The sequence below is a fragment of the Callithrix jacchus genome, chromosome 4 (genome assembly GCF_049354715.1).
Source record: "Callithrix jacchus isolate 240 chromosome 4, calJac240_pri, whole genome shotgun sequence".
Lineage (NCBI taxonomy): Eukaryota > Metazoa > Chordata > Mammalia > Primates > Cebidae > Callithrix > Callithrix jacchus.
In genome coordinates this window covers 166587435-166599278 of record NC_133505.1, presented here as the reverse complement: position 1 = coordinate 166599278, position 11844 = coordinate 166587435, and the positions used below count along the sequence as shown (strand labels likewise).

The 11844-nt window shown below is 44.9% G+C and overlaps 2 protein-coding genes across 5 annotated transcripts in view; one reads left to right on the top strand and one right to left on the bottom strand.

The window, feature by feature from the left end:
* Positions 1 to 822: 822 nt before the first annotated feature.
* MRPL18 (mitochondrial ribosomal protein L18) lies at positions 823 to 8979 on the bottom strand. 3 transcript variants are annotated; one of them, XM_035297098.3, is made up of 4 exons: positions 8612 to 8979; positions 6828 to 7014; positions 1727 to 1958; positions 823 to 1191 (listed from the first exon to the last, which is right to left on the bottom strand). In XM_035297098.3, the coding sequence occupies exons 1-4, from the start codon at positions 8628 to 8630 to the stop codon at positions 1120 to 1122; spliced, it is 510 nt and encodes a 169-aa protein (XP_035152989.1). In that variant the 5' UTR covers positions 8631 to 8979; the 3' UTR covers positions 823 to 1119. The 3 variants fall into 3 exon arrangements, with proteins under 3 accessions (XP_035152989.1, XP_002747209.1, XP_017827015.1); XM_002747163.6 differs by lacking the exon at positions 8612 to 8979 and adding an exon at positions 7324 to 7452; XM_017971526.3 differs by lacking the exon at positions 8612 to 8979 and adding an exon at positions 7324 to 7452 and having other exon boundaries at positions 829 to 1191; positions 1876 to 1958.
* The window catches only part of TCP1 (t-complex 1), a 10086-nt gene continuing 6789 nt past the window's right edge, over positions 8548 to 11844 (top strand). Inside the window, exons 1-3 of one of the 2 annotated variants that reach the window (XM_002747158.6) lie at positions 8548 to 8812; positions 9905 to 9990; positions 10161 to 10289. In XM_002747158.6, the coding sequence (XP_002747204.1) occupies positions 8749 to 8812; positions 9905 to 9990; positions 10161 to 10289 (279 nt within the window). In that variant the 5' untranslated portion in view covers positions 8548 to 8748. Of the gene's footprint in view, positions 8813 to 9196; positions 9301 to 9904; positions 9991 to 10160; positions 10290 to 11844 lie in introns of those variants that run through there. The other variant, XM_035297096.3, reaches the window with a different exon arrangement.

Sequence of the window (11844 nt, the reverse complement as noted above, 5' to 3'; positions counted from 1 at the left end):
TGGCTCCTGCCTCTGCCTCCCAGAGTGCTAGGATTACAGGTGTGAGGCACTGCATCCAGTCTTCAATTAAACTTTTAAATGCCTCCCCTGGGACATTAATTAAGCAGAAGGGGACTATTAAGCCATTCAATTCTGAAGGCCTCTCAACCAATCACACTTTTAAAAAATGGTGCATACAGTTCTCTCTTCTATTTAAAACAACACACTTAATACTCAAATTGGGAGAAGTAACATTTCACTTCTAAACAAATACGTAATTGGGGTATACATTTAAAAACTTAGAAACAATGCCCTAGAAGCTACCTTAACTGCCTACAGGTTTTTTTCTCACATTTATCAAATAGCCAAAAATTAACACCTTAATCAGCTCCTTTCAGAGAACTGCCATAATTGCCATCTACCCAAGCTCAAATTTTAGATTAACTTGCATGCATTTCAAGCTTCATCTCCTACGTAGTAAAATGTTTGCTTCATGACCGATTGAGCACCCATTAGCTCCATCCATTTCCATCTCTGCTTTTAGCTCCTCAAAGCACCTCCTTCCTCTTTCAAATTTGTTTCTCTTACTGTTGAGAACAAAGAGTCCAAGTGAGGTTGACATTTGGTCCTTTGATCTTCACATACTGACTGTTCTATAATAAACTTAAACTGATACTGACATTTCCTATTTTAGAAAACACCCCACACTCTGAGCAGCAAACTATCATTCACTGAGATCACTCGTCATGAGCCAGACGTGGTAATAAGTGGTTCACAGAAATCTCATATGTGCTCCGCTGCCACAGTAAGCTCAAAGACAGAAAATGTCATATAAACTGAAAATAAGAGTTCATAATATGCCTTTATTTTGTAATTTATAAACAACTTCTGACTTGTCCTTTGAAAGTTAATTATAATTGATGACTGCTTTTCTTAGATCTGTTTCAAGTCCAAGAGAGGGGCAGATTGCAGTTATTGATTTAAAAAACAGAAAGGAGGAGGATGACCTTAACTACAAATAATACTCCACTGTGACATTACTGCTGTAAAACTTCCATGCTGGCTGTTCTTTCAGATGTTCTCTTTTGATGGCTGTAGTAGTTGACGGTTTTACATGTTCAAAACAATTAATGCTTCCATTTATTCATAGATTCTCCGAGGTTCCTGTAGAACCACACCACCTTCTGTCATGGCACTTTGTAGTCGTTTCATCTGGGTTTGAGGATCAGTAAAAAAGGAAAAGATTAAGTCTGCACCACAAGTAGGCTGAACATACTTTCACTTTCCAAAAAACAAAAAAATTGATTTGTTCTTCCTACCTTCCCAGCCTACAATGGTTTCTCAGAAAGTGATCTTAATAATTACATAGGTAAGGACAAAGGAAATGTAGAGATGTCAAGGTTCAGCAGCATTTCAAAATATTATACGGACAAGATGTCAGCATATGAACAGGAAACACAGCGGCTGACATCATGGGCCACAGAATCATTCACCCTGGGTTTGAAATCCACCATACGCTGTCTCGGGGCAAGTAAGCCTCAGTTTATTCTGTACAGATTGGGAATACCAGTCCCTACCGTATGGACTGATGTGAGGATTAAATGAAGTAACACTGCTGAGGTACTCACCAAAGGGTCTGACACATGGAAAAGTACTTGGTAAATAAAAACTGTTATTCTTATATAAGTTACCTAATGACAAGAATTAACATAATACCTTTTAAATAAATATATGAAAACAAAATTACCGAGTCTGAAGCTGCCTCCCATGGCGTTGGTTGGTAGACCATGAAGTTGATTCCCGCCTCTAAGCATCTCTGTGCCAGCACTCGGCCTACGCTCTCACAAGCCACCACATTTCTCGTACTATAAAGGTACTTTTTAATAGCCCATTCTCGAGTGGATGCTGAAACCACAACCTTGCCATTTTGATGCTCCACAAATGCTTCTACATGATGCTGAGTCCTTATAACTCGCAACCTAAATGGGGTGAGAAGATAAAATCATAATCTGTATCTTAACGTTACTTTCAGGTGAATAAATGACTAAATATTTTTTAACAATCCAGTGTTTGGTTAATTTACTTCAAGATATTTAACTTGGATTTTGCTTGGGAAAAGTTTTTCCTCCACCTTTATGAGAATATCCTTAATAACAAACTGAATAGTTCCACTTAACCTCAAGTATCATGAAGACATTTGTTTCTGAAGAGCTGTTTTATTTACGTATCTACTTCAAAAAGGGATTTGAAGAGGTAGAACTAACTTACTAAACATACACAGGATGTGGATATACTTACTCTTTGCTTTTATTTTATAGCTAGCACCAAAATAAATGTAAAATGGAGCAAAAATTTAAATGTAAAAACTGAAATAACAGTACTAGAAGAAAACATGGGAATTGTTTTTATAATCTCAGGGTAAGCATATTTAAATATGACATCAAACCATTTCATATGGCTTTTATTATTATTATTATTATTTGAGATGGAGTTTCGATTGTTGTCCAGGCTGGAGTGCAATGGCAAGCGATCTTGGCTCACTGCACCCTCCACCTCCCGGGTTCGAGTGATTCTCCTGCCTCAGCCTCCCAAGAAGCTGGGATTACAGGCATGCGCCACCATGCCAGCTAATTTTGTAGTATTTTTAGTAGAGACAGGGTTTCTCCATGTTGGTCAGGCTGGCTGCGAACTCCCAACCTCAGAAGTTCCACCTGCCTCAGCCTCCCAAAGTGTTGGGATTACAGGCGTGAGCCACTGCACCCGGCCTGGCTTTCATTATTTTTTTAGAGACAGGGTCTCACTCTGTCACCCAGGTTGGAGTACAGTAGTGTAACCACAGCTCACTGTAGCCTCAAACTCCTAGGCTCAAGCAACCCTCCAGCCTTAGTTTCCCAAGTTGTTGGCATTACAGGTACATGCCACTGCACCAAGCTAATTTTAATTTTATTCTGTAGAGACAGGGTCTCACTATGTTGCCCTGGCTGGTATCAAACTCCTGGCCTCAAGTGACCCTGACCCTCCCTTCTCAACCTCCTAAAGCACCAGGATTATGGGCATGAGCCACTGGGCCCAGCTTCATATGGCCGATTTTTTTTTTTTAAGACAAGATCTGCCTCTGTCACGCAGGGTGTAGTACAGAGGCACAAACTTGACTTACTGGAGCCTCTTGCCTCCTGGGTTCAAGCCATTCTTCCACCTCAACCTCTCAAGTAGCTATGACTACAGGTGCATGCCACCACACCCAGCTACTTTTTATATTTTTTGTAGAGACAGGCTGGACTCCAACTCCTAAGCTTAAGCAGTCTGCCCACCTCAGCATCCCAAGTGCTGGGGTTACAGGCTGAGCCAGCATGCCCAGCTCTTCATATGGCATAAAAAAGAAATGACAGACAAAATTTCCTGCATGGTTAAGAAAAAAGTAAAATGAAGTCAAAAGAAAAGCAATGAAACAAAAAATATTTTAGGCTGGGTATGTGACTCATGCTTATAACCCCAGCACTTTGGGAGGCTGAGGCTGGAGGACTGCTGGAGCCCAGGAGTTCAAGACCAGCCCAGAAAACATAGTGACACCATGTCTCTACAGAAAAATAGAAAAAATCAGCCAGGCATGGTGGCATGCACCTGTAGTCCCAGCTATTTGGGAGGCTGAGGTGGGAAAACTGCTTGAGCCTGGGAGGTTGTAGCTGCAGTGAGCCGTGATCATGCCGTGTACTCCAGCCTGGGAGACAGAGTAGAACCCTGTCACAAAAATATTAAGACAAAACTTCGAAGGCAAAGCATTATCTGAACAGACTGTTCACAGAAAAAAATATTAATGACTCACACTCATAAAAATATGCCCAATCTCACTAACAAAATGCATGGGCAAGACACTTCATTGCAACACTGTAATCATAAAAGATAATCATCCACTGGGGGCCAGTTAAGTAAAATCCATGCAATAGTATTCCATATAGTTAATGAAATGAAGGAAGTAATGCTTTATAATGATGATGACAATAGTTAACATTTACTGAGCACTTACTATACGCCAGGCCGGTCTTAAACTGTTAGGTTTGTAAATATAGCTTATGTCTCAATTCTATTATTTTTTCTAAAGCTGCAGAAACTAACACAGAAGGGTTAAGTAACTTGAAAATGATTAGAACTAGTAAGTAATGGAGCCATTGGTTTAAGTCCCAGTGTGTGGCTCCGGAGTCAATGCTCTTAACTGCCCTGAACAATCTCCAAGATGTATTTTTAAGTGCGTGCTTGAGGTGGTTGTGAAGAAAGTTGCCAACGTGTTTATGGTATGCTAAGATTTATGATTTTTAAAAGTTTTTGCTTATTTGCATAGACTATCTCGAGAAGGACACACAAGAAACTGTACTCCCTTTGGATTTTATAACATATATACATATTATACTTTAGAAAGTTAAGTTTAAGAAAACACACCCAAATCAGAAGAGTCTCACTAGGATTCTTATGTGAAATAGAAAACCCATTAGATTTAGAAATATGGATTCTACTCCTGGTTTTCCTGGTGGCTCTAGTAAAAATCATAGTCTCTTAAACCAGGAGTCAACAATCTTTTTTTACAAAGTGCCAGATAGTAAATATTTTACGTTTTGTAGGCCATACAGTTTCTGGTGAAACTGTTCGACTCAGCCAATGTAGTACTAGAACAGCCAGTTGATCTGTAAACAAATGAGAATGGGTACAGCTATGTTCTAAGAAAACTTTCTTTGTGGACAATTAAGTTTGATTTTCATTTAATTTTCACAAGTCACAAATGATTCTTTTAATTTTTTTCTTTCTTTTTTTTTTGAGACGGAGTTTTGCTCTCACTACCCAGGCTAGAGTACAATGACGTGATCTTGGCTCACCACAACCTCCACCTCCTGGGTTCAGGCAATTCTCCTGCCTCAGCCTCCTGAGTAGCTGGGATTACAGGCACATGCCCCCATGCCCAGCTAATTTTTTGTACTTTTAGTAGAGATGGGGTTTCACCATGTTGACCAGGATGGTCTCGATCTCTTGACCTCGTGATCCACCTGCCTCGGCCTCCCAAAGTGCTGGGATTACAGGCTTGAACCACCGCGCCTGGCTGGCTCTTTTAATATTTTTTAACTTAAAAAAGTGAAAACAATTTTTTAGCTCACAAGCTACCTTTAGCCCACAGGCCATAGTTTCCTGACCCCTGTCTTGAACTATTTCAAAGAAGGGCCTGATTCATTATGTCAAGGTCATTTTCTACCAAAATATTCTAAAATATTGTGAGTAGGGCAGACAGAGAAAAAATGAGAAGACACATCTCTAGTTGTTTAAATGATCCAAATATGAAGTGAAAGGAATATGTTGGGGCCAGGCGCAGTAGCTCACGTCTACAATCCCAACACTTTGGGGGGCTAAGCCAGGCAGATCTCTTGAGCTCACCAGTTTGAGACCAACCTTTTCAATGGCAAAACCCCATCTTTACAAAAAAAAAAAATACCGAAAAAAACAAATTAGCTAGGCATAGTGGTATGTGCCTGCAATCCCAGACACGCAGGAGGCTGAGCTGGGAGAATTGTTTTGAGCCTGGGAGGTGGAGGTTGCAGTGAGTCAAGATCACACCACTGCACTCCAGCCTGGGTGACAGAGCCAGATGTTGTCGCAAACAAAACAAAACAAATTAGGCAGGTGTAGTGGCATGCGCCTATAGTCCCAACCACTCAGGAAGCTGAGGTGGGAGGATTGCTTGAGGCTGGGGAGGTCAAGGCTACAATGAGCAGAGATCATGCCACTGCATTCTAGCCTGGGCAACAGAGCCAGATCCCGTCTCAAAAACAAAGAAAAAAGAAAGTAATAGGTTGGGTGTTTCAAAAGATTTTTAGCCTTCAGATTCAGATTATTTAAAAATTGAGGGCCAAGCACAGTGGCTCACGCCTATAATCCCAGCACTTTGGGAGGCCGAGGCAGGTGGATCAAGAGGTCAAGAGATCGAGACCATCCTGGTCAACATGGTGAAACCCCGTCTCACAAAAATTAGCTGGGCATGGTGGTGCACGCCTGTAGTCCCAGCTACTCGGGAGGCTGAGGCAGGAGAATTGCCTGAACCCAGGAGGCGGAGGTTGCGGTGAGCCAAGATCGCGCCATTGCACTGCAGCCTGGGTAACAAGAGCAAAACTCCGTCTCAAAAAAAAAAAAAATTGAATTTTTCTATTTTTAGTAAAGACAGGGTTTCTTCACTATGTTGGCCAGGCTGGTCTCAAACTCCTGACCTCAGATGCTCTGCCTGCCTCGGCCTCCCAAAGTGATGGGATTACAGACATGAGATTCTGCCCCGGCCAGAATGATCTTTAAAAACCAGTTCTGGCTCAAGCTTTAAATCCTCTCGTAGTGTCCCACACAATGAAAATAAACTCTAAAATGCTTATCTTGATTTACAAAGCCAATCATCTGTCTCCTCCTTACCCCTCCACGTTCATCTTAGGCCATTTACCCTCTGCTCACTTAACTTCAGAACCACAAGCCCTTCAGTTCCTCAAACACCCCAGGTCATTCCCACCCCAGCAGTTTCCTCGGCTTGGAGTGCTCTTTCTGATAGATGACTCGGCTTCTTGCTCTAAGATTTCAGCTTTTTAAATGTCACCTCCTCAGACAGGCCTTAGTAGGTACCCCGTCCTCTGTTGTAACTTCTTCTTTAAACGTCCCCCATCACACTTAGGTATTGTTAGTTCCAGCCCCTCCGCTAACCCCGCCTCTACTCGCAGCAAGGCAGCTTCCTGGGAGAGTGCCTGGCGTTGAATGAATGAATGAATGAATGAATGCAAACAGTCTGTAGAGTGCAGTGTCCTGCTCTGTCAATCACAAGCAGACTTAATTACCTGTGCCAGAACTCACGGGAGGGCCACACCGTCCGCCAGCCCCGCTCTTTCCTGGCTACAGATAAGAGCTCCAGGTTCCGGGGGTTCCGGTTGGTGAACTCTGGGGCAACAGCCTCCTTTTCCACAGGGTCCACTTCCGGTTTCGCCGCTGGCTCGGAGCTGGTTGAGAGAGCTGCGAACCCGCACCCTGGGCAACGGAAACAACCGCAAGGGGCTTAAAAATGATGGATACAGACAGCGCACGAACCTGCTCTAATGTCTATCCCCATTCACATCCCGAATCTTCAGGCCCGGGAAGGAGGACGAAAAACAAGTATGCCCACGGGGTGGAGTCAGCACTGGCCCGGTCCTTAACTTCCTACTGTGGTCCTCCTACTGCCGTGAGCTCCAACACCTTTCGATCCGGCACGTCGAACGCACAATAGAACCCGCACGTTCCAATGTACTGTGCAGGCCCTGGCGACTGAGCTGGGAGAAGGGGGACGAGACCAATTACCAGGGTTCCTGCAAACCGAGGACAACCCCCAGAACCGCGACCGAAGCGCCATCGCTGAGACGATCTCGGAAAAGCCTGGCCTCCCTTTCCTCACGGATGACTCGGTCGCTCGCCGGCCGCAGCCATATCAAGTGAGGGAAAAGCCTTTGGCCCCTGTAGGTCCCCGAACTCTCCACGCCAGACGCTCTCGACCCGGAAGCAGCCAGTCCCCGGCCACTGAGTGGCCAAGAGTGCGATCCGTTATCCCGCACCGCCAATCACCGCTCACGTCGAGGGGCACGCAGGCCCTGGAGCCCACTAACCACCTCGTAGCAACGCCCACGACCACGCGTTTTGCTTAAGTTCAGGATCAAAGGCACTCACAACTTCACGTCACCATACTTGAGTTTCTCGTGGAGTTTGGGCAGTCATTGCCTGGCCCACACACACCCCAACAGGGCACCGCTTAGAACTCCGGCAGGGCAAGATGCAGTTCTCTCCTTAAAAAAGGGTGGTTGTCTTCCTCGAAACAAAAATTTTCCCTTTTGGCCGGCTGGAAGAACTGCCTCCTCTCACCCAGGTTTGTGCCGCTAAACTTATGCTCCTGAGGGCTGGAGCAAAGCCTGCCGATCTGCCTCACGCTCCCCGGATAGGGACAAGAAAAAGACACTAAAGCTGGCCGGTCGCGGTGGCTCACGCCTGTAATCCCAGCACTTTGGGAGGCCGAGGCGGGTGGATCACCAGGTCAACAGATCAAAAATCAGCTGAGCACGGTGGCGCATGCCTGTAATCCCAGCTACTCAGGAGGCTGAGGCAGGAGAATTGCCTGAAGCCAGGAGGTGGAGGTTGCGGTAAACCGAGATCACGCCATTACACTGCAGCCTGGATAACAAGAGCAAAACTCTGTCTCAAAAAAAAAAAAACACTAAAGCTAAAACGGAAGACTCGCTCAGAACCCCAGCTTTGGCTTGGAGAAGGGCCCGCCCCTCCCGTTACGCCCCAACTCCAAGCTCCACCCTTCCTACAATCTTTTCTAGAAGGCACTAGAATGCCCCACTGCGTCAGCGCAAGCCTGCTTGAGGCGAAAGTTTAGCCTCGCCCTAGCTGGGCAGGATCCGACTTCCGTTCTCCGATTTCGCGCCCTTCCCATCGGCTGTCTAATTGGACAAAAATGATGAGCCCGCCCCTTCCGGGCTCCTAACTTCCGTCACAGTCCCGTTTCTCTGCCTGTTGCCCCCACGTCTTCTTCTTTCCCGCCGTGCCCCGCGGCTGGGCCGGGGCAGCAGTGAATCGGGTGGGGCGGTGTTACCCAGCAGCTCTCGCGGCATCGCTCGGTTCCGTCCCAGGCCGTCGTTGTCCCTGCTGTGGTCGTCCGTCGGCCGAGGGGCCGCGATATTGGTTCCCCCAGGGTGTGAGCAGAATTCGACGTGTACTGCTGTCGTGAAAATGGAGGGGCCTTTGTCCGTGTTCGGGGACCGCAGCACTGGGGAGGCGATCCGATCCCAGAACGGTAAGGGCAGGCCGGGCCTGGGTCGGGTTCGCTGGTGCGGCGGGCGGAGTCCCACTTCTACCAGCCCGCTGCTGCCCTCTTTGGGCCTTTCCTTCTTTACCTCAGCAGAAAGGGCCCCGGGGCACAGCGGCCGGACCCGTTCTCAGCGGGGAGGAGCCCAGGAGCGCGCGGCAGGGTTTTGAGACCGGCACCGCGTGGATGTGGTGTCAGGGGCGGCGTTGGAAACGTGCCTGTCCGCGGGAAAGCGGGGCCTCCCGGGCTCGCACGTGCACGCCACGCCTCGCACCCCCTTTTGTAATAGGGCAACCCCCTGAGTGTCCGTGTTAGACGCTAGGTTTCCCAGGAAACAGTAGGTTGACCCGCGTGCCCTCGGATGAGCCCGGTGCCCTGTCCACCCGCAACTGCCGTCGAGGTCGGGCGCTCGGCATCCAGCTCTGTCCGGGTTGACAGCTTCGTACAGTGTAGTTAGCCTGGGAAGCGCTACTCGGGTGCGTTGACCCCAGGAGACGGCAGCGCCAACGAGCTTCCCTTTTGAGCTACCGATTTATTTTCCTCACAATTGAGTAGAAACTTGCAGGATCTGAAGAAAAAGGCTGGTATAGGTGTACGAAGTGGCAGAGCATGAAAATTGTGGTTATTACTTTTTTAGTTCTCCCCCCATCAGATCCGCACCCGCCAAATCAAAGCTTTACGAAACAGCCTCGCTCTGTTTAGAGATGGGGTCCCACTGTCGCCCAGGCAGGAGTGGCATCGTAGCTCACTGCAGTCTCCCAGTACAGGCCCGCGCCGCCACATCCAGTTTTTTTATTTTTATTTTTTGTAGAAATGAGTTTCGTTATATTGGCGGGGGGCTCAAACTCCTGGTGTCAGGCAATCTTCCTGCTTGATATAGTGTTGGGATTACAGGTGTGTGAACCACAATGTCCGGCCCCATTTAGACTCTTAGTAGGTGGTTTTTAAACAGTTAACACAGATGTGTAGACTGGGGAAGTACAGGGACTGTTGGATGTCATTTACCTTCTTTAGGCTGAAATTATTCTTTCAGAGTTATGGATTGTTCTCATTTCTTTTTTTTTTTTTGATTGTCTACAGTTATGGCTGCAGCTTCGATTGCCAATATTGTAAAAAGTTCTCTTGGTCCAGTTGGCTTGGATAAAATGTTGGTGGATGATATTGGTGTAAGTAGATGTAACTGTTGTGTTGGTTGCCTTCAAGTAAAACTATCTTCAGTGTTTTGTTACGTTTATTCTTTGATTTTATCAGAATCCAGGAAAGATGAATGTATTATTAAAATGGGGCTGTGTTGGTTTCTGTAAGTGGTTCATATTTTTTCCTGCTGATTTCTTAGGATGTAACCATTACTAACGATGGTGCCACCATCCTGAAGTTACTGGAGGTAGAACATCCTGCAGCTAAAGTTCTTTGTGAGCTGGCTGATCTGCAAGACAAAGAAGTTGGAGATGGAACTACCTCAGTGGTAGGTAGACTGGCTAAAAAAATGATCATTTTTCTAAAAACGACTTTCAGAGTTGAAGCCATGAGTGGGTCATTTGTGCTGTGTCAGAAATAAGTTATATATTTTAAATGCCCAGAAGACTGAGCAAAAAGAAAAAACAAAAGAAGTTACACATTTAAGAGGGAAAATAAGTTTCTCAGGTGCAGATTCAAAAACAAAATTTGTAAGTTGATAGTTATAGCTAGTCAGTACAATTTAAGTAGGAAAGAATTTGAGTTCATTTAACATAGCCCTGTTGTTTTAAATGTTGGTATTCAGATAACACACGTATTTTTTATGGTCTCTCAAAAGTCTTGTTTCCTCCTCCATCAGGCCTTGAGACTTGGAAAGCTCTGAACTTTTCTAATTATCTGGAGGACAAAATGTTACCAATTTGGCAGGGTGGGTTGGGGGAGCAATGTTTTTATATTATTTTTTAAAGAGACCATCTGTAGCACAGGCTGAAGTCCTGCAGTGTTGACATATCTCACTGCAGCCTGGAACTCCTGGGCTCAAGCAATCCTTCTGCCTTAGCCTGCCTTTGGCTTGCAGGCATATGCCACCTCAACCAGCCTATTAGTTTCAATAAAAAACTTTTTGTTTTGGTAGAGACAGGGTCTTGCTATGTTTCCCAGGCTGGTCTTGAACTCCTGGCCTCAAGTGATCCTCCCTTCTCGGCCTCTTACAGTGCTGGGATTATGAGCATGAGCTGCTGCACCCAGCCTGTTTTATTTTTTAAATCCTGACAGGTAATCTCAGGAATTCATAATGGGAGTGTGAGAAATTAATACATCATGATCTGACAGTGTGATCTTACCGAGTCGGTACACATGATATACAGTATGAACTCTTCATAGATCATCCAACACTTTGGTATAGTAGAAACACTGTCGTTTGGTGAGAAAGATATTAATTCTGGAGAAACAAGAGATAGTTTGTGGAGAAATTGTATTTCTAGATTAAACTTCAGCCGTGAAAGAATGGAATCTATTCCTAAAATATGAATATGATCTTTGTCTAACTTATGATAATGTGACTTAACAAATACTGTAGTTTTCCCCCCATGAGAAGCTGAAAGATTTTAAGTCTTTTTAGTTTAAAAATATTTATTAGTGTTTCGTATCAACTTACAAGAACTATTTTTTTTAAATAAGCCAAATAAGAGCCTAATATAGATCATCTGAATAGTCAAACTCAGTTTAGCTTCTGTTGAGCACTCAGTCTCTAAAAGATCATGGATGTGTTGTGCTGCTGAACAAGTTTCTTAGAACCTTTTTGTGGCTTCTATCCAGTTTTGGCCATTTGCATTTATATGTCATACAATAAGCCCTCACTGAACATCCACAATGGAGTCATGGAAACTGACTTTAAGAGAAAAGATGATTTGTAAAAAATAACAGTTTTCCTCTCCCATCAGTGTTACAGTAAATAGCTGTATTTGGTATTTGAGAAATTGCTGTCCATTGTTTTGTCTAAAGTGGCAGTTTCCAAGAATTTCTGAAAAACATTGAGAACTTAGAGTGTTTTGTAGAGTTCT

What these genes read in the sequence shown, in the direction of transcription:
- MRPL18 (XM_002747163.6), bottom strand. Translation starts at nt 7,375, where the DNA reads ATGGCGCTTCGGTCGCGGTTCTGGGGGTTGTCCTCGGTTTGCAGGAAC. An exon ending in TCCCGTGAGTTCTGGCACAG is followed by an intron (nt 1,959 to 6,827) that starts GTAATTAAGTCT and finishes CACCCCATTTAG; the next exon opens with GTTGCGAGTTATAAGGACTC. An exon ending in GGGAGGCAGCTTCAGACTCG is followed by an intron (nt 1,192 to 1,726) that starts GTAATTTTGTTT and finishes CCTCAAACCCAG; the next exon opens with ATGAAACGACTACAAAGTGC.